The sequence below is a fragment of the Mycteria americana genome, chromosome 4 (assembly GCF_035582795.1).
Source record: "Mycteria americana isolate JAX WOST 10 ecotype Jacksonville Zoo and Gardens chromosome 4, USCA_MyAme_1.0, whole genome shotgun sequence".
Lineage (NCBI taxonomy): Eukaryota > Metazoa > Chordata > Aves > Ciconiiformes > Ciconiidae > Mycteria > Mycteria americana.
In genome coordinates this window covers 28,432,449-28,454,117 of record NC_134368.1, presented here as the reverse complement: position 1 = coordinate 28,454,117, position 21,669 = coordinate 28,432,449, and the positions used below count along the sequence as shown (strand labels likewise).

Genomic DNA, 21,669 nt, shown 5'->3' with positions numbered 1-21,669 from the left:
ACTTCATAAATCTTTTCACTCATTTGAAACCAATTTTTCAAAGTAGAGCTGATAAGCTAGAAGAAGCTTAAACTGCAAGTTTTTTTCACAGCCATTTCCTTCTAATGCAATTATTTCCTGATTCATCACCCCTAAGCAAATTAAACCAAGAAGAAAGAAAAATAGGATTAAACATAAAGATTTATTTCTAATAATTTTTACTTTTCAAATTATTGTTGATTCCAATACCCTTTACTATCATCTCTAAATTATTTAAGGTAAGCTAAGCAATCTAAATTATTCTCCTTACTAAATTATTTAGGGCATAAATATTTCCTGTGAATAATTTTGTGGTTAAACAATGTATCTCAGGCTAAGTGAATAAAATTAATTTTAATGTAATAATACAAAGGCAATAGCTAGGAAAAGTACCTGAAGTGTCTTCTGTTATGTATTTACTTACAAAAATTGTAAAACTCAGCTCAGTAAAATTCATTTCTTATTTTCATTAATAAAAAACCAAACCTCTCAAGAATTTGTTGTTACTTTTTTCACATGACACTGAATTCAAACATAGTAAGTTTTCTTCTAATACATGTTTACTTACAGCAGAATTCACTTCTCTTGTTTCAAGACCTATCAGGTTCTTTTCATTCATAATTATGAGTTCCCAGGTGGAGCAAATTAACTCACAGAATGAGTGAACCTCTTGGAAGGCCTTGAGACACACTGCATTCTTATTTTAAAAGAGGCATTTATGCTATACACTACATAGCGTTAACTGGTAACTGTATTTCACAGTACTTCACTTGTAAAGGGAAGATAGGCTAGACCCAATCAAACAAGCATTTAAATCACTAGAACGATTCTCATTGACTTGAAAGGACTGTGTTTGAGATCACCAAATTTTAGAATCAGGTATGGAGGTCAGTAAGCTCTATGTCCGATATAGTTTTTTAGATATGAATTAAAAGGCCAAGCTCGTCTATGCAGCATTACCTGCAGAAACTCTCATCATTCCAAATTAATATAAAATATTTTATTGCAGTAGGCTGCTGACAGGTAAGACAGTCTATCTGGTTTTATGTGTCTTTAGAAATAGTAGATCAAGGAAACAACCAGAGATTTAATGGAAATCAGCTCCCAGGCGTACTATTTCTTATTAAAAATGGCTGGATTTTTCCCACAGGAAATGATGCCCATTGGTGTGTTAAAAGAGTAAGCTACTCCCCAACATAGCAAACCCCAAAATATTTATTAAGTAGTGTAATATTAAATAAAATTCATAATCTCTAGGCTCTTAAACAATGCAAGTGAGAAATGTGTTACTCCGAAATACTCCAATGTTATTACAAAGAAAACAAAGTGAGGAGGATGAAAACCCTGCTTAAAGGGGCCCTCTCTATTTAAAGTAACAAGTTTACTTGCATTCTACTTTTATGAACAGTAAAACGCTCTACAGAGAAGACCAGTCATAAGCTCAGATTCCATCCTGAGACTACATAAAATGAAAGTACATGTAGGTTTGTCAATGTGTCATCTTCTGTTGAAATTTAAGATATGATTATTTTATTCAGTATGACATGGTTTTTTACTTGGAAAGAAGTACAAATGCTTTAAGGACATTCATCCCTTTCTTGAAATTAATCAGATCAATATTAATAACAGGAAGAGAAGAAGAAGGTTTTAGGTCAAAACTTGTAGAGGAAAACCTGCTATTGTAGCCTTGAAGCAAACTTCAGGCAAGCAGGGAGAAAAGAAAGCTCAAAAGATGCTCCTAACCACCATCTGGTCACTGAAAATTCACATACACAGCTTCTCAGAGTACTTGTTCATCTCAGATGGGTCTGAACTCACATGAGTGAATGCATGTAGATGCTGAACAGGCACCTGACTTCTGCAAAGATCTTGTGCCAGGTATGAACTCAGTTGCTAATTCAGTTGAATTCACATCGGCATTTGATTTTGTTTTAGAAATGTGCTGGTTTTGGCTGGGATAGAATTAATTTTCTTCACAGTAGCTAGTATGGGGCTGTGTTTTGGATTTGTGCTGAAACAGTGTTGATAATACAGAGATGTTTTTGGTATTGCTGAGCAGTGCTTACACACAGTCAAGGCCTTTTCTGCCTCTCACCCCACCCCACCAGCAAGTAGGCTGGGGGTGCACAAGAAGCTGGGAGGGGACACAGCTGGGACAGCTGACCCCAACTGGCCAAAGGGCTATTCCATACCATATGGCGTCATGCTCAGCATATAAAGCTGGGGAAGAAGAAGGAAGGGGGGACATTTGGAGTGATGGCGTTTGTCTTCCCAAGTAACCATTACGCGTGCTGGAGCCCTGCTTTCCTGGAGATGGCTGAACACCTGCCTGACCATGGGAAGCAGTGAATGAATTCCTTGTTTTGCTTTGCTTGCACGCGTGGCTTTTGCTTTCCCTATTAAACTGTCTTTATCTCAACCCACGAGTTTTCTCACTTTTACCCTTCTGATTCTCTCCCCCATCCCACCGGGAGTGAGCGAGCAGCTGTGTGGGGCTTAGTTGCCAGCTGGGGTTAAACCATGACAAGAAAGTACTTATATACTTCTTTCTCTGCCTCACAATGGGCAGTTGCTTCCTTTCTAAAAATTAGCCAGAAAATGTTATCCATAGCAGTCTAGTATTTTCTGTCTTACTCTGCTTCCTTTCCCCCTGCGTTCTAAACACTTTTTTTGTTTCTTTTTAAGTTTCTCTAGTTAGGCAAAGTTAGTTCAAAAGTTTTCTCCTTTCAAAATTATCATGAGGTCACCAAAGCATACGTATTCTGCAGGTCATTATATACTGCAACATTATATTTGTCTAGCCTGTTATTTAGAGTGATACATACCATCTCCAGAGCAATAGTCACAGAGTCTTTGTTGCTTGTACCTGAAACGATACCTTTATTTGTCAGTCAGAAGGAGCCTTTGCCATGGGAGGGCCTGTGGTTATCCATGAAATTTCAAGTACACATGACCTCAGATGGCCCTGATGTGTAAGCCAGTTCCCTGCAGCATTTCAGTTTCTACCTTTCAGTTCTTTTTCATGAAAGTAACCAGTTGCTAGAGCCCATGAAAAAAAGGAAATGAAAAATTAAATTCATAGAAAAATCAGAGAATGAGTTGCATCATGTCATGTCCTACGATGTGAATCCTGGTAAAGCCAAGCCACCTGATGGCTGTAGCATATCAGTATGGGGGATATGTAGCCCACTGGAAAGCATGCTGCGAGCTACAGGACTGAGAACTCCAAACCATTCTCTTTCTCAGGATCAAAAAGATTATTTTGCAGAGCAGACAGCCTAAGGATTATGTCGCTCTCTGATACTTGCTTTCATATATGTTAATATGCTGAACCGTCAGCCAGAGAACGTCTACTTGGATCCTTATCTCAGAGGGGCAACGAGGGCCAGAAACAAGAGGAGCAGAGCTTGATGCATTGAGAAATAGAAAGTTTCCTGTACAAAGATGCAGCTGAATGAGTCTTATTTGTCATATCAGGGGAGATCGCTGCTAACTCCTTGAAAGTAAAGATGCAATGCTGGTGTAAATCAGAACAGAGCTGCAATCCGTGTCTGTTCTCAGACTGGCTTAAAAGTTGTATTACTAGCTGTCTGATACAGTTCTTATACCAGAAAGTGTCATACAGCATTTTTCATGCAGGCTGCTACAAGGAAAATATAGCTGGAGAGAAAAAGCTGGTAATTCAGTTGATGACAGAGGAAAAAAAGAACTTTTCTAGTACTGGAAATTTGTCATAGGTTTCTTGAAAATATATAGTGCCTGAAGAATGTTCTATTTGTGAGCATTACATGTCCTGTGTTTTATTTTATTTTCTAGTCTCCCATAAAAACCCTTTGGAAAAAAGATTCTACAAAACGTGACCTGTTGCTTTCATCATTTCTCCTTCTAAAAAGAAAACTAAGGAGGTTTTGCCTCATCTTTGCTTGTTAAGTGCCTCTGTTAGAAGGGTCATGCCTAGGCTAGGACAGTCTCTCTAGGTTTCTTGCATGGAGATAAATCAGGAAAGAAACTGAATTGAGTGTATTTGTCTTACTCTGAAGAGAAGTCTCTTTCCGATTGCCTGAGAGGTGGGAAAACCAGCTTCAAACCCTTATTCCAGATCAATGAAGAATTCAGTTTCACTGAAAATGTTTAACATACTTTGACAAGTTATAGTAATTTGGCCATGTAGTGCTTCAGTGGAAGAATGGTTACATGGACTATTTCATCAAGCAAACTGTCTTTTCCAGGTTGAAGACTGTGGAATTACAGTATCACAAATACACTGGCATTTTCTTCAATAGTAATTTCCCTCAAGGGCAAGTTTGCTTATGCCGTCTTAAGTGCGGTATTCACTACTGTGAATGAGCTCACTCCCTAGATCCATAGCATGTTAACAACTAAAAAAAGTAAGTTTTCATGCATCAGAAATTATGGCATTCTAAGCATCAGTATTCTGCTTTATGCTATATTTCGTTCCCTATCACACCAGTCTAGACTGCCATATTAGCCAGAAATGGAGGTTACATGATGGTATTAAATAAAGGAACGGAACTGTATTTTCTTTATTTTTTTCTTACCCATGCAGTAATAAGTTAAGCACATCTGCAATTCATAATTTTATAGCTGGGGTACTGCTAAGCATTGTGGATGGCCTCTGTAGAAAATTTAATCTCTCTCATGTTATGCAGAAGATCCAGACGCTCCCTCTGAGCCTCACTGTAGAAGCTGTAGGAGCAGTAGGATCTTACAAGCACATTCAAGCCTGCACATTCAATAGCTCATAGAATATGCATAAGTCCTTTAGATTCAAATGTTCAAAAAGATAAGTAAGCCCAACTTGTCCAACTCTTCAGCACCAGCTACCACCTCTAGATATAGCAAGTGGAATGGAGGGGGAGGAAAGGTTGTTTTCTGTTGACTCAGGTGAGGGAAATAAGGCATCAGGAAGCACCGATGTTATCAGAAAGGGCTTTTTTGCAGCTGTAGCTTTGTGCAGCTGTGCAGCTGTACAGCTTTGTGCAGCTGTAGCTATCCTGCTTTATACCACAGTTGTGCTGTGCCCAAAACACTGAAAGGAAAGCTGAGTTTCCCATCACAGACAAATTAAGCAAGGTTGTATGGGAAAAGGGAAGGGAAATGGGGTCCCCCACCAGAGTAAGCAGCCACTAGTAAAGCCAGCTGCACTTACCCAAACCCCAGCCAGCACAGCTTTACAAGGAATGAGGCAACAAGCAAAAAGTGCCATGGCTTAACATTTGTTAAAGCAGTTTGAGCAGGATGAAATACCTACCATGGAAGCCTTTTCTAGCCAATGCCAATTTCAACAAGCTGCTAAACCTCTGTACTGCTTGTGCTAGTACAGACTGACAGCAGCAACAGGAGGAAGATGTGCAACGTCAATGTAAGCAGAAGAAGGTGGCCCACTGAAGCACCCTGTTCAAAAGTACTCTGCGGAAGTGCATGAATGCTAATGCATTTTCAAACTGGAATATATCCAAAGGGAATATATCCATAGCCCACAGTCCATTCAGACTAACCAGTGACTAATTCTCTTGAGCTTATGTTGGGGAAACACACCAAAAATAACAAAGGTATACACAGTGCCTGGGTTGTCTGGGCACAGACCAGTGGCCCTCAAGCATTCGCACCAGGGTAGCTCTTGAACCATAACAGTTACTAAGCTGAAAATGCAGAAATCTCATCCACAATGGCTTTCTATGTAATTTATAAAGTTATCTGGTGTTCTCACTTGATCACTGTGGGATCTGCTGTGATATGGAGGATCATCAAGCTCTGAGATAGTAAGACAATGATTATCAACATCTATGATGATAAATGTTTATGTAACTTTGTTTAACAACATTAATTTAGTACCGAACATGAAGCAGTACTAAAAGAGAAAGCTGACTCATGGGACTTTTAAGAAATGTTTCTGTTCCTCTGTTGTGACTTAGAATTCAGGCCAGAATTTGGCCATAGCGACTTTTCAGGGAAGTGCTAAGTGGAATGGCCTTGGGCTAGTCCACATCACAAAATCTTTATTCTCACTGATTTTTTTAAACTGCAGCTACTCAACAATCTGAAGGTTAAGTTTCATTCTGCCATAATCTTGGGGGCGTGACTCAGAACTCTGTGACCAGAAACACATACTAATGCTGATGATCCCCCATAGAAAAAGGGAAGACTTCACATCCAAAGGGCTGATAATACGATAAGTTTTGCAGACTACAAATCTCTCTGTAAAGAATGTAAAAAATGTATTTCACAGTTCATGTTACAGTCAGTGACCTAAGTTTAAGAGCTAAGTGACCTCAGCTCCAACGATCAAACCAGCAGAAGTATACTACAAATGGATTTTTATTGACTGAATTGGATAAACAGGTTAATTTTAAAAAAATCATATTACAAACTGGTGGAGTACCATAAAATCAGTTTGTGCATGTGGAGATGCCATTCTTAGCCTGCGCAGCTCCTGCAGCGCTGTAGCCCATTCTCATTGCAAGCAGTACATTTCAGGGCCTTGAAAGAGTCCGTAAAGCAGTTCCGAAACACAGACATCTTGCTCCCATGGCACGCTGAGCACGGCAGGAAACCAAAGCCCCCGCAAGAGGGGCACTCGTGAGGATGCTGGACTCTCTGCTCAAAGAAGAAAGTGAGAAAGACAAAACTGTTACCTCATCAACCACCGTAAGCTCTAGGACAGTGAGGGCTCCAGGACAGCTGAAAATACACACTCTGGTTCCCATCTTGAGCAATACCCACCACCCCACCCCAAGGTGTACCACCATGGAAGACCAGTACGTCTGCCTTTTCCTCTGGTCAGATCCACATGCAATGGTCAGAGAGGCTCACTGCGGGTTCATCAGTCATGTTATATCTTAGTAGCTTGTGTTTATACTTCCCAAAATAGCTAGTTAAAGGATAGCTTGCATACATTACTCTGATGTAGCTTTAGGTCTAGATCAATTCTAGGAGGTATTGCAATTGATTGAATCTAAACTCCAGGCAGTTTATGTTGGCGTTATATTTCCTAAGCTCTATATTAACATATTATGACTTTTAGCATTTGCATGCTCATGCTGAACATGTTGTTCCTATTACAGTTAGAGCTGATCATATCAAAAAGCAATTCATAGCTTCTGACAAGCAGTGCTTGCGGAAATAAGTGGTGTATTCAAATTTAAGGATGTAGAATGCCAAAGCTTTAAGTGTAAAAGAGAAAGATCATCAATATTCAAAAGTTATACCTGGAGAAAATTGCTGCAAGCAAGGCTTGGGCTCCCTCAACTGCCCTAATTACTGAGTGAAACAATAATTTTACTCTATTTTTTTTTATTAAAGACAATAGAGAACACAGGAAGAGATTTCAAAGACATTTTTAAGTTTCTCTTGCTGAAAATGTTGCTAGTTTGTTTAATGATTGCCTTAAAGTTCTATGTCAGAGAAATGAAAGGTGCACCACGTTGGGTACTTACCACAGCACAGATATGTGGCTTTAACATTGCACTGTTGAGTAAAGACTTTACAGATTTATTTACAAAGGAAGAACAGTAATCCATACAATTTCTGCTAGTGTTAGTCTGAGGAATTACGCACCACTAAAAAATCACAAATTATTACCAGAGTATACTAACATATGCACAGATAACATAGTCCTTCTTGTAACTTCATCGAGAAAACTGAAGAGATTTCTGCAAACCCATTAATAATAGCATTCATCTATTGACAACTCAGATGAACATGCAAAAAAGGCACTTTTTGTCCTGTAGCTCATAAACTTGCTATTCTTCTTCACCAGGCAAACAAATGCTATTACTATTAACTTCTCCAGGGACAATGTTTGGAAGTATTTAATGTAAAATTAGCATTGTTTTCAACTCAGGAGTGCCCACATCTTTCATAATTTATGATGGCAGTTTACTTCATTGGAAATTATTGCAAATAATCTCAAAATTTTAAGAGAATAATATTTTTAATTTTTACATTCCTTGTTGCTTGTTGGGCTTCTAAATAACTACTTTTTCATGTAGTTAAGAGAACTAACAAAAAACAAATGGAAAATTGCTTTAGCTCAGTTCCTTGAACAACGGCCGTTTCTTTCTTGAACAGATGACATTTTGTGTAACCACTTCCTGCATCTTCAGTAATGAAGAAACCTGACTGCCCCTTGCAATTGTAGCGAAGCCATTTTTGCAATTAAAAAAAAAACAAAACAGGCAACAATGTGTTTGAAGCAGTGTTTGTATTCAGTAAGCAGTCATCATAGTACGCTGTAGTCTGGCATTGTTTGTCTTTTAGATGTATTTTCTGTCCCAAGATTAGGACGCACATTGGGCTAGGTAATAACGTTATAGGACCCTCCAAAGCAAGATCTGGGGACATTTCATTCCAAAGTAATGAAAAATGTTAAGGAGGTGTATTAGCTAACCTTTCTAGTTAGACAACAAGAACGCTGCATGCTTTAATCCTATGTATATATTTGTTTAATAGTTTCTGGTTAGCTATTCAATATGGTTCAATATGGCCAGCAGGTTCATCTGCATTTTATACAGAAACACATTCATTGAGTCATGAGGCAAGGAATGTTTTGCTGAGTTAAGAACAGGCCAGAAAAATGCAGAAGGTACCACTTGCTCCGCAAAGGCATGAGGCAGTTCACAATTTACTCAATAGTGTTAAATCTACCTCCTGAATAAGACAGAGGTGAACAGCCCTTGGGCTCAGCCTGACTGGAACTTTTGGAGGAGTTCAGGAAGGAGACCGGCTGTAAGAAACCAACATGCTTCACAGACAGAGATACTCATTCTGTGATAAAGTCAAAGATGTATGGTATACAAAGAGTTACTGAAAGCATATTAGGAAAACATATGTTGTAGTTTGGCTAAATGCAGGGAAAGAAAAACCTTGGGGCTAAATCAACTAGAGGTAGCTTTCTTTTGCTCTTTCATCAGTGTCTTTTACACATATCTTATCCTCGTTATCTATTTTTAATGTTGATGTTACATACTTCTGAAGTTTATGTGTTATCTTAATTTGGTTAGGGGTGATTTCAAAATCACAAGAAAATTAATAGCTATACATTCCTTTTCTAAGGACACAGCTATCCATATAACCCAGACATTATGACACACGTCTCCCCAAAATGTTCTTTGTTGCAGGCTATCCAAAGGAAAATAGAAAAAGCCTTGAGCAGCCAATAGCACAAGACCAGCAGAAAAGTGATGACCAGTAGAGATCCTAGCTTACAGCAAAGGTGTGGGAGCAGACCCACACTTCAGGTGTCCTCAGGGAGCGTGCATCAACTGTTCACAATAAAAGGCAAACTTGCCCCAGAGACCTTCAATGGACAAGGCAAACTAAGAGCTGGAGAAAGGTATGATAACCTGTAACTTGAACTTTGTGCCAACCGGTGTAATTGGAAACTTCCAGCATTTGCCCAGATTTTGTAAATGTCCAGCTGTAGGTCTAGCCGGAATGCAGATGTGCAGGTTCCCAACACGTTCACTGCAGCACACAGAGAAGTGGTGCAGCGTCCACACAAGAGGCCTGACTCCTCCAGGGCATGGTGAAGGTTAAATACCAAAGATGATGTCAAAAGTTATGGGAAAGGGAAAATGACTTGTGTTTCCTGCTGTGGCAAAACCAAGAGAAAATAGAGATGGACATTTTGGTTTAATGTTATCGCCATTCACGTCTTCTCAAACTTAATGGGCTGTGATACTATGATATCATTCATTCAAAGAGAAAAACAAACAAAAAAAAAAACATTTGGGATCATCAGTTTATGACAGAAGAAAAGGAACGGGTAAAAACAAAATCTTCTGAATTACAAATAGTCAATGTACGTTCCTTATATTTATTTGCAGAAATACAATTACCTCAATTTTGGTTAAGAGATCCTGCAGTTCCCCAGATTCATTCATTAGCAAAATTTTCTCAGCACCCTATTAGTAAGAAGAAGAAGAAAAAGGTCAGCCAGTTTAGCATGAAAAAACAGAGATGATCAGAAGATGTGGTCTTGAAAATTTAAACAGGCTGAGGACAAATTTGACTCACATTAAGTATTTTGTAATTAGGTCAACCTTAGGAAAGTTGGAAGGAGAGGAGAATCTGACTGCAGTTCTGATAGAAGTGCCTGCGGTTGGTTACCAGGCGTTATATCGCATTGCCTTTTTGTAAAAGGTGACACAGCTTGGAAATTCTTTTCCAAGAAAAGAATTGTGTTCACTTTATTTTACAGGGTATGCTTCCTGACTGAATAAAAAATATGTCTAGTTACCGTGTCAAAAATTAAAATTATATAAATATACAACACATCAGAGAATGCAGCAAAATGAGAGGAGGAAATTGTATTTCAAATATTCTGGCAGCTGAGCATTGAATTAAGACATAATATGCCTAATGTATAACACAAGGAGAAAAAGGGTAATGAAAATACTGTAACAACATTAAAGTCAGACACAACAATGAATAATAATAATTTAGTCTGAGTACATTAGGCCTCTGAGGGATTCTGTGATCTGAACCGAGGTAGTACTGAAGTGTTTTTCCTTTTTTCTTCTGAAAGTAAATGCTAAGAGATTATTGCAGACAAAATGAAAGTGTCAAAGATGATGTAAAACTTTTTTTCCCCTTCTCTTCTAATTAGAGGGCCAGATCTGAATGCTTACACTTCACTTATATAACCAAATTCACTGAATACTAAATATTACCAAATGCTTACAGCCACTTTTAATCAGTGGGTCACAAGAAACGGACAAAAGGTGAGGAAACTGAGGCACAGACGGAGGTAACTGCACAGCCCTTACTTGCTGCGAAGGGCAATTGGCCACATCTACACCGGGTGGCAGGTTCATGCCATCGCGATGCCCCTGTTTGCGTGCCCAGCGTTAAATTTCACCTTTGGGTTTCCTTCCAGCGTGAGCTAGGAGGTGCGGTGGGGTGCTGGCCCAGGGCTGAGCTGTGGTGGGATGCTGGCCCACGGCTCAGACCGGCCATTACTTTGAGCTGCCCATGGTCAGCCGCAGGGCCCTCAGCCCCAGCTCCCCACCAGCACCACTCTCCCTCCTACTGGGAGGTACAGGAAAGGCTGCTGGGGAGCACAGGGAACACATATGGACTGGTAACGTACGTGCTAGTGTCCAACCATTCATAGTGCCTCACCGGGGACTGCAGAGGTTACAAGTGTTGTAGCCCAAAAGCCAACTAAGGGCCACTGAAACGTTGCAAAGGATTTTGTATGTCACCCTATGAAGGTTAGTTTCCCTGTGCAAAGTGTTTTTGCTCTGGCTCTGTACAAAAAAGCAGCACTTTTGACTCTGTGTTTGATGACTTTCATTTCAGTTAAAAAGCAAAATATTAATATTTTAGTGGATGTGAGTGTCACACTTGCAGTGAACGTTACTCTTACAGTGCTACACTTTCAAAGCGATTTTTTTTTTTAAAAGAAGTATCTACAAAGTAATTAGTTGTGGTTAATTAGTCACAGCAGATGACAGGAGACTCAGATCAGCTAGCCTTACTTGTGCTGACTCTTCTATTGAAATCTGTTATAGATCACGGGCACAGAGTACACTAGCTTCGACGCAGGCATTAGGGCTCTCTGTCCCCAGCAGAGCAGCTTTTAGCAGTCTGTCGGCCCCTTTCACGCTTGCCCTCTAATCTTTCTCTGCTTTCACAGAGAACGGGCAACAGGAGTGATTGGCACAGCAAAGCGAGGGTTTGCCAAGGCGGCCCACGGAGTATTAGCTCAGGGCCCGAATACCCTACAGCGGCTTAAGACAAAGCTTGCGCTGCCATCGGATGAGGAGACATTAAGGATTTGCAGCTTTATTGATGTAATTGCAGCACTGCAAATTCCCTAAGCCAGACAAGCCCCGATTTGCTCTCGTTTAGGGAAGGATCTCTTCTCTGCGACAACAGTTGGCAGAAGCATTCCTGTGACTTCTGCTCCGGGTTCCAGTGATGCTGTATGGTAACGTTCACTGGCTTTTGCAGCGGTATAATTAAAAGTCTGACAGGTTTCCCATTATAGATTCATATTTTAAAGGATTTATATTTCAGATGACATTCAGTCGGCCAGCTGCGTTACTTTCAAAGTGGAAAGCCTCGTTACTATGGTTTTAAAATTAAAAACCAAACGTCCGAACGGCTATCAAAGTTTTTAAGTGTTTCGGCATGTCTTTTCTGATTAACGGCTGCCTCAAGTGAAATGTGAATAAAAGCTACTTTGCAGATGTTAACCTTCCCTTTGGATCTGTGAATCGTAACACACAGAGTCTGTAATTAATAGAGTAATTAAAGCAGCTGTTAAGTAAGTCTAATAGCTGCTTTCTGACCAGAAAGTAATGCTTTTCTTTTTCTTCCTGGACTGTACTCAGTCCACAATTACCCACCAAGGGATGCGAAACATTAAAGAGACTGTCCCTCCTAAGACTTACATAAGGAGCACGAGGGACAGGGGCCATAAAGTTTAGAGAAGCAGCAGGGAGAAGGGAGGTTTCAGTTTTGTTAACCAGTTAAATTTCAAAGCACCAGCCTGTGAATCCTTTATCTACTAACTTCAGTAGCTCTCTGCGGTGGTGGAGGAGCCCAGGGGCTGCGGTCAGGTCTTTGCTCTTCTTTTAGCAAGGAAATGCCACAGACTTGGCTAAGTCACTCAACAGGTTTTCAAGACCATTTTTAGTCTTCAGAACATTTTCCCAATTTTCTCTTGAGAATGTCCAGAAATTAGCATCATATTTTAGGTACAGTCCCAGTAATTGCAGAACTAGGATAAATCCAAGGTCCATTAAATCTCCTACTGCCCCAGCTCTGTCCTGTCACTAAACCAGTCTGTTGCTCACCTATTGTGGGTATAGCCCATTACCATTTTCACGATGTAATTCTTCATCAAGGAATACACATGGGTGTATGGCTCTGCATCTGGCTGTACTGGAATACCTGCTGATTTTGGGAAGCAGCCTCTCTTCCACACGCTTCCTTATATACAGAGAAAAATTAGCACGGCACTGCAACATCCCTCCTGTGGACACATTTGCTGTGCAGATAAGTTGCCTCCCGTAGCTCCTTAAAAACAAACTTTTGCTAAGTTTACTGCAGAGGCCTCTTGCTAAGGCAGCAGAATGCAATCACACGCCTTACCCTTACTGGACCTGCCATGTTTTTTCACTGTGGTTTAGCGAGGAGACAGACTGTATATACGTCTTTGCCCAAAGCTCATACACTTTTCAGCCTACAACACTACACCTCTCACAATGAGGTGCCCCTTGGCATCAGTGGAGTACGATTAAATGCCTGGAAATCTGCCCATAAACTGAGAAAATGCCACTGTGTTATAGTACCAGCACCAGAAATGTTGGATTTGATATGCAAAGAACTGAAAGATTGATATGCAAAGAGCTATCAGACTAGTTAAACCCTGCAGTTCCTGAAATGTTAAACTGCAAAATGGACGAAGCAAGTAGGAAAATGCTAGGTGACTCGATGCCATGATTACCTCCCAGTTTTACTGCCACAGAGCCATTCATATCCACCCCATCAAGCGAATGCCAGGAGAATGTGTTTAACAAAACAGGGAGGCAATTGAGAGTTACTAATCATATACGGCCACTGCAAAGCAGCAAAAAGGGAACTGCTACTACTTGCATCACAAAAAATATGTTACACACATATCTTATAAAAGTCAATTACAAAAGTAGCCTCATTAGTCTTAGGAAATAATCATAATCAATGAGTCAAAATAATTTTACTGTAAATCTCATGCCTTTGTGGATTCATTACAGCTGGGAAAACTAAATAAGAAACAGTTTCTTCAGGAAAAAAAGATATTAAATTCACGTATTTGAAAAAGATTCAAGTTGGTTTATATGGCAGGTGAATAGTGAATTGTCACATATGTAAAGTGAAAAATAAAATAAATGGCTTTTAAAACTATTACGCAATGAGCTAACATGTTTACTAAAGATGACTCTATTTGCCTTTTTTTATGTGCATCCCTTTTCCAGCAGAGTGGGTCTTTATATAACATAACCCTCTAACAGTCCTGGGTGCCTTTGTAAAAGAAAAAATTAATGCTCCATTTTTTTTTTTTTTCTGTGTTGTTTTCTGTTTTTTTTAAGTCATTTTTTATTCTGCTTTGGTGTCCCAGCAGATGGCATAATTCCATTTCAGATGGAGACAGCCTCAGGTGAAAAGGAGGGATTAGATCAGCTGGTAAAGAGCATGCTGCAGAAAGAACCTGCAATTTCCTGACAGACTGATATTTAGGCAGTGCGTGTCAAGAAATACAATGATTCAGTCCTGAAAAAATGAGAAGATTAAAAAACCTGCTGTACTGCAGCACACAGGACATTGCTTGACAGGGTCTAAATATGATTTTAGTATTGCTTCTGCCCAAGTCACTGGTTTGTTTTGTTCCCCCTGTGCAGGCAATGATAAATTCCACAGCGCTGTGAAGATTTATCCACAAGCCTGCAGTGCTGTAACAACCTTGTCCCTGCTTCTAAACAGCTTGGATACCGTATACTCTATTAGGTGCACATATGTTGTGTTCTGCTGCTTTTGTTACATTTATCTCATTAAAAATAATCTTGTCCCCTTTCAAAACTGTTCATATTTTAATTAGGGGTTGTTTTTTTTCTCCTTATGACTCATTGAAAGGTGCCTGGCTCAATATAGATTCTCCTTTGTATTGCTACATGCAATCTCCTTCAGGAAGGGATTTGCCAGGAAATAAATATTCAAAATTTTTTAAAAAGAGAGAGAGAAAAAATATTGCATAATTAATTTGCTGACACACCAGGCTTCTGGATTTCTGTGTTGTATTTGCATATCAGAAGATAATTATCATAAAAGGCATTATAGAAATGTCCACTGTTACCAACGAGACCAAATTCTGTAATTAGTTCTCAATCACATTTTAATGAAACACAAGCCCAGCACAGGTTCCAGCCAACTTACTGCCTTTGGAGTCCCTGATGCATTGCCTTCTTAAGGTGCCACATCCACCAGGCATCGCCATCGCTGGGGGGCACTTACTTCGTTGCCAGACCTTCTCGATACGCAAAGTGTCGTGTCCCCCCCCTTATTTCTCTTCCTGAATGAATGAATGCCAACCTCTCTTATGAAGCCATATTAAGACAAAGAAATAAAAGCTGCAACAAAATAATGAGGGTTTGCCACATTTACCAAACAGAGTGTGTGGACCCAGGTTCCTTGCCAGCGCGAGTGACGCGTTGACCCTGGGGCTGTCCCTTCCCATCGCCCTGCCAGCCGCGGTGCTCCCGTTGGCAGCCGCAGTGGGCTGCCGGAGCTAGCTCTGCTCACACCGAACTTGGTCTTCCCATCCTGGTGCACCTCAGCTAAAGCACATTAGGGAGTGATGCTGTAACAACAGATCCAAAGCAGCAGTGCTCCCTAGTACGGTCATAATTAGCGGTGGGCATGGAGGGCAGAAACCTCGGCTGTGAGCACAGGCAAATGGCCAGAGCATGGGCAGAGCAAAGGGCTGCCACCATCCTGGCTGGCCCTGACGCTCCCCGTCAGCAGAGCAGGCGTCTCCTGGACTGCTCCCTGCCCGCAAAGCAGATTCTTCACAAATAATATGGCTGTTATGTGGAATAACTTTAATCCTCTCCTGGAGCTAAAGTCTGCTCCATTTAACCACAGTATGCCTCACCAATTTAATCAAAAAAAGAAAAAGAAGAAAGAAAATGCCCCCCAGGTCTGATTTTGTTCTGGTTTTTGGCAGATCAATACTTTTTTTTTCCCCATGTGTTAAACAATGTCAGTGGAGTTGCCGTGCTGTAATAAATGTCTGTAGACCAGAACTTTCTTCATTTTTTTACCTACAGGAGGTAAAACCTGCTGAGTGCCTGTCAGCAGGTAGCTGGACAGCTAGATTTATCTCTCCCACAGACACCTAGCTTCCTAATTCACTTGCCTTCCTTTCCATAACTCTCCAAAATATCTCATACAATACTTAAATAGTTTTAATGAGACTGTATTGCATGTTACACTTGCTCCTCTGTTAAAAGACAAGTTTCCTATGATCTTGTAAAAAAAAAAAAAAGCAGCAGTGAATTCATGGGCCATCCATCATACCAAAATGACTTCACCTAGGCTTCACCTAAAGCTGAGCAAATAATTTATTCAATCCATTTCAGTATTTTAACTGAATTCTTTTGACAAATTAATCACACACGGACTGAGATTTTCTTGGACTCGGTCATAACTTACTGGTTTTATTTTTAATGTGATAATTAGGTGAGCGAATCTTAGTCTGAATCCTGTTAAATTTTAAGGGACTTTTGAATGAAGCACTTCTGTTCCTGGCTGGCTGGAGAACTCTCCAACTCAGGTTTTTGATAAAAGCATCCTCTACTAGGAAGTAAAAATCACTGTCTGCTAATATTCTGTACTTAGGTGATTTTGCAGTTGCTGCAGTGGTCTGGCGAGCCCTGTGCCAGCAAATGCATTTGTTAGAGTGCTCAGGGAAGCCCACCTCGAGCAGAGCACACCGAGAGCTAGGAAGGGGACAGGGAGAAAGGGGAGAAAGGGTATTTGAGTGTTTATATAGCCCCAATATCAATTATGCCTGATTTTTTATTACATTTCATTTCATTACTTAAATCTTTTGTGAAAATTAAAGTGTTAAGCAATACAAACACAATAACCCCGCTGTGTGTAAATGTAGTTTACCTTCACAAATCACAGTCTCACTGTTGGTGCTAATTGCTAGTTCTTTACTGCTCAAGACAAATACCTTCTCTGAGCTCTCAAGCTGGTTTTTTTGTGCCACTTTCCAGAATCTTTTTCTTTTAAACTCTGATTTTTTCAGTTTCTGAGAAATACATTTTGAAAGTACAGGCTGGCCTTAAAGAAAAGGTGATTTCAAATACCAAGAGGCTTTTAGACCCAGAGTACCAGAGTACAAATTTGGATTCTAGTTTTCCATTTGGAATTTATGTCTTGCAACAGGGCAGAGTTGGGCTGTTTTTCTCTCTTTTTTACTGCTAGACTTTTCTAAAATTGAGTATCAACCAATTCTGTACCTCAAACAATGTTCAGTTGATTACAGATGCCTGATACCTCATATAAAATTCAATGCATGTTTAAGGTTTGACACCCCAAGCTGTTGGTTTCATATTCAACACATATATTACTAAATGACAGGTTTATGCTAGGTGTGTTCATCTTCCTGGGTCAATCATACATACATGTTCCCATGAGGAAAAAAAAAATCCATTTCTCTGGATTTTCATGGTTTCAACTACAAAGCTAAGCTATTTTTTAAGAAACATGGGATAGCTTAGATTGTATTACTGCACCTTATTCCCCTCTCGATAGCCTCTCCCTGGTTATCTTTTGCATCTTCAGATCAAACCTATCAGTGTGGATCTGTGCAGCACATACCACAAAGGGATCTCTGGCTTTGATTGTTCCCATCATTCCAGCATTGAGAGCAATTTTCTAAAAACCCTGCTTCTCATTCATCAAGATTTTCACCTGTTGTTCCAAACTGCAGAATAAAACATAGGCTCATGCTTTACTTACCCCAAGATAATGGCCATCGATAAACACAACAGGGAGTGAGGGAACTTCACAGACCCTCCTGCATCTTTCATCTAATTCTTTTCCATAATCGCTGTTCAGAGCAATGTTTTTTTCTTCAAATTTAACTCTGTGATTTTGAAAGATCTTTCTAACCAGTTCGCATCTTTCAAAAGTGGTTCTCACCACACGAAGGCTGGTAGTATAAATTACTATGCGGCCAAACTCTAGCACTGTTGATACCTGGAAAAAAAAATAGTTCCCATTACATTAAATAAGCTGTTAATAGCTTCCAAGTATTGACAAATTTTATTAAAAATACTATTTAAGCAAAAAATTGCATCTTGAAAACACAGTCCAACATTCCACTTTTTTCAAATGTAAAGGTGAAAGGGGAGGAGTTAAGTTCTTGCAATCACCAAGTTAAGGCAATTTAAGCTGTTTATCTAAGGTGCAACTTCACTTTTTTTTGAAAGCTTTGGAGATGGTTAATCAAGCCCAACATTTTCAAGAAACAGTTATATTTTAGATGCTGGTGGACTTCCAATGTGAATAAATCATCACCCTTTTGCTGTTGTCCTGTACACAGAGCAACTCGTCCTTCCCCAAGCAGTAACATACAGTGCTGTGGGCTAATCCCCTCTCATCTATTAAAGCACAAATTCTTCAAAGCTGCAATAGTAACATGAATGTAGGACTCCCCAGACCCCGCTGTTTTTAGAGATGTCTGATTCTATTATAACAGTGGCTTGTGTTTGTTTGCATAAAGGGTCTGGTAGTACCCAGACTAAGTCTAAACTTGCTAGCTCAAGTGTTGTTGACACCCTCCTTTAAGCAAGGACGAGAGCCTAAACTAAACTCCATCATGTCCATGAGCCATTGCTAACTTGGAATACTTCAGGTCCCTCCACGCTGAACTAGATTATGACTGCAGAGGGGACAGATGTATCTATAAATTTTAGTGAGGATTGATGTCAAATTACTTTAACATCCAACCAACAATAAAAAATTACATTATTTGTGTATTCAGTGCCGATTCAAAGCCCACTGCAGTGAGGGGAGGCAGTTCCCTTGGCTGTAATAAGTTTCATACTACAATTCAGATTTGACTTTTTACCCTACTTCTTCATATGTAAAAGTTTATGCTGCATCTTTCCTTTCTGGGGTTAAAACTATTAGGGAGAGGAAATACTCCAGGGATTACTTTGTCCAAGAGAGAGTGATACATTTTCAAAAAGCCTGAGAACCATTGCTCTAAACAAAGATGTTATGTTCAGATAAATAGCTAAAATCCTAGCTTTTTTAAAAGGTAGTAAGGCATTTCCAAGCTTTTCAAATTATCCATTATATTCAGCAAATGATATTTAATTATTTCAGCAATATTCCAGGAGTAAAACCACAAGTTAGAAAATAATAAGCAAAGATACCTGTAACGCACTGTGGCAATCTATGGAAAATGAACCTTGATGGGTGAATAGATAACTATTGAACTATATCATGTAATAACTGTAAAGACAAAGTTGTAAAATTGGGTAGATACCATTCCAGATTTTGCCAAATAACGAAGTCATGATTTATCTTACTATCTAAATGCAAAAAAAAAAGGCATTGCAAAAAGCATATTCTGGTTAGAAAGGTGTTTACAAGGTTCAACATATGGTGAAGAGTTCTCAGGAAAAACACTTGGGTTTTACGGTTCACTTCTAGATCACTGGAAATGTAATTGCAATTGCAAACATATGTAATTTATCGTTTTTCTGTCTCCCATTCCAGGAAGGAAGCATGTTGTGATAGGTCAGTATTTATTTATCTTTGAATGGATGTCAGAAATTCAATTTGAGGAACAAATGTTATGAAAAGTGGGCTACTTTTCTCCAACCTGTTTGCTAGGTTGGAAATCTGTTATACCGCTACTGCAGCGTTGACTCTTCTCCAGCATATTGTTCACACATTCCAGCTGTGAGGATTAGCTCGTCCTCTAATTAAAAGACAAGTACTCTACATAAACGCTGCCAAATATTTTAGTAACCATGCATGGGTTGCTGGAAGGAAGAGGAGTTCATCCTTTTCAGAAGTAACCAAAAGGAGTTCTTAAAATATTCCTTCAAAAGATAATTTCACATACTCATTGTTTTCTCCTCTTTGGAGTGAAAATACGTTTTGAAGTGGAAAACTCTTCAACAGGATGGAAATTCTTGTTCCTTCATAGCGCTAATCTCTAATGCTGTTTGTTCCCAGACACCAGAGGCTGGCAGCATAGGTACAGTCATTATCTAGCAAAGCATCAGGACTGTGGTGTCACTACAGCATACAAATAAGCAGCTGAAGACATGGAAAAATGGAAAGTTGTAAAGTGATCTGGAAAGATATCAAGTGGAGGGTGTGTACGCAGAGTCACTTTTATGTTTATTCCTTTATTTTTTCCTAATGTGGCAATGAAGAAATACCCTTGTTTGCCCTGCAAAGAAGTATCAAGGGCATTGACTGAATAATTCTTTAGGGAAATTTTAGTAAACACCTTGTTTTCTGTGCTACAAACGCACTGATCTTGTCCTTGGCAGGACTTTATCATACCAGGGAAAATGCTTCCTGTCACCTGTCTTGAACTACACCGGTAATTAAAAATAGGACTCAAGACAGTTAGATTTACAGGGTTTTTCTTAATGAGAATCTATGCTAATTCCTATTTTGCTACCCAATTCAATGGCTACAGCCTGTAATATTTAGTGACTAGAATACGCTCTTGAAGTAAATCAGCAGAAAATTTTTTTAACACTGTGCTTTTCCTTCCTAGGTTGGAACTGTGGCAGAAGCATAATAAATGACAAGCAATGTAAACAAATGAATAGAAAGTCATTTTAGAAAATGAACTTTTACAATTTTGTGTAACAAACTTCAAATTAGAATCATCTTGTATAACTCACAAATGCACATAAAATTTTAGCTGAAGTTAGAGAAAGTAATTCTCTGGTTAATGGGCATGACAAAACTTTACTTGGGCTCTGGAAGTTGGACAGATGAACAAACAAAAAGGTCTGGAGCAACGTACATTGACCACTTTCTTGCACTTCCTGTAAGTGGGATTCTCATTGAAACCTGAAGCTTATGGAAATCATTTGGTCTGAGGTGGCAACTTTTGTTTCAGATTCAGAAAACCCCATGCACATGGGCCAAGAGTGTGTTTCGAAGAAGGTGTCCACATAGAAAGACTGCCAAGGAAGGGATTTAAGGTTTCAGAGGGAAATAAAGTTGCTTTAGTAATGATCCTGTACATCATTTACAGGTTTTAGTTTAACAGCACAGTGCTATCGTCTCCCAAAGGGTCCAAAGCCAGTATCTGTTTTACTGCATCAGCCTGAAGAGCTCGCATTTTGCTTGGGAGCTTCAAGTAGGCAGCACCAGCAGCAGCATGACCTGCATCACTTCATGGCACAGACGCCACTCCCAGTGATTCAGGAACAGCTGCCCTTTTTTTCTCAATCTAGAGAGAAAAAGCAACTGTTGCACCATGTCAATCCTGTTTGTGGTTGAACATGCGAAAACCAAAAGATCTTTCTGATTTTGCACCTGACTCAGTCCACCAGGTGGATCAGGGCTTTTGCAAATGAGGAGTTAGTAACACTTTGGTGTACAACTAGGGGAAACCTATCCCTCTGCCATCCCACCAGCATCCATCTGACATGGTTGCAACTAAACGCAATCACTAACTGAGCAAGTCTTCTGCAAACAGCATGAGGGATGTCATCCCATGAGGCTAAATACATTAGCTTAGCATCAAGAGAGACGACAGAAGAGAGGAAGAAATTGCTGATGAAAAAGAGAAGGCTTAATAGAGCAAGCAGATGAGCAACAACACGGAGGGATGCAAGGTACTGAAAAAGCACTGAAAAGACGGAAATAACCACAAATAGATAATAAACCAAAAACCAAAATGTCAGGATACTGACAAAGGAAGAGTAGTACAAACTAAATGTAGAAACAAAACCATGAAAAATATGACAAAAAAGAGACAGGCAGTGAAACAAAACAAAGCAAATGATAAAACAGAGAGAAGGTCACTGAAATATGACATCCTGAACCATTTTTAAAAGAAATCCTGGTAGCTACTGTAAGTGT

General features: G+C 39.6%; 1 protein-coding gene across 1 annotated transcript in view; it reads right to left on the bottom strand.

Annotated features, from left to right (window-relative positions):
- Nucleotides 1-6,456: 6,456 nt before the first annotated feature.
- GRXCR1 (glutaredoxin and cysteine rich domain containing 1) overlaps nt 6,457-21,669 on the bottom strand; it is a 42,791-nt gene continuing 27,578 nt past the window's right edge. Inside the window, exons 3-5 of the mRNA XM_075499196.1 lie at nt 17,557-17,796; nt 9,879-9,944; nt 6,457-6,636 (exon numbers count right to left, since the gene is read on the bottom strand). Of these exons, the coding sequence (XP_075355311.1) occupies nt 6,457-6,636; nt 9,879-9,944; nt 17,557-17,796 (486 nt within the window). The remainder of the gene's footprint in view (nt 6,637-9,878; nt 9,945-17,556; nt 17,797-21,669) is intronic.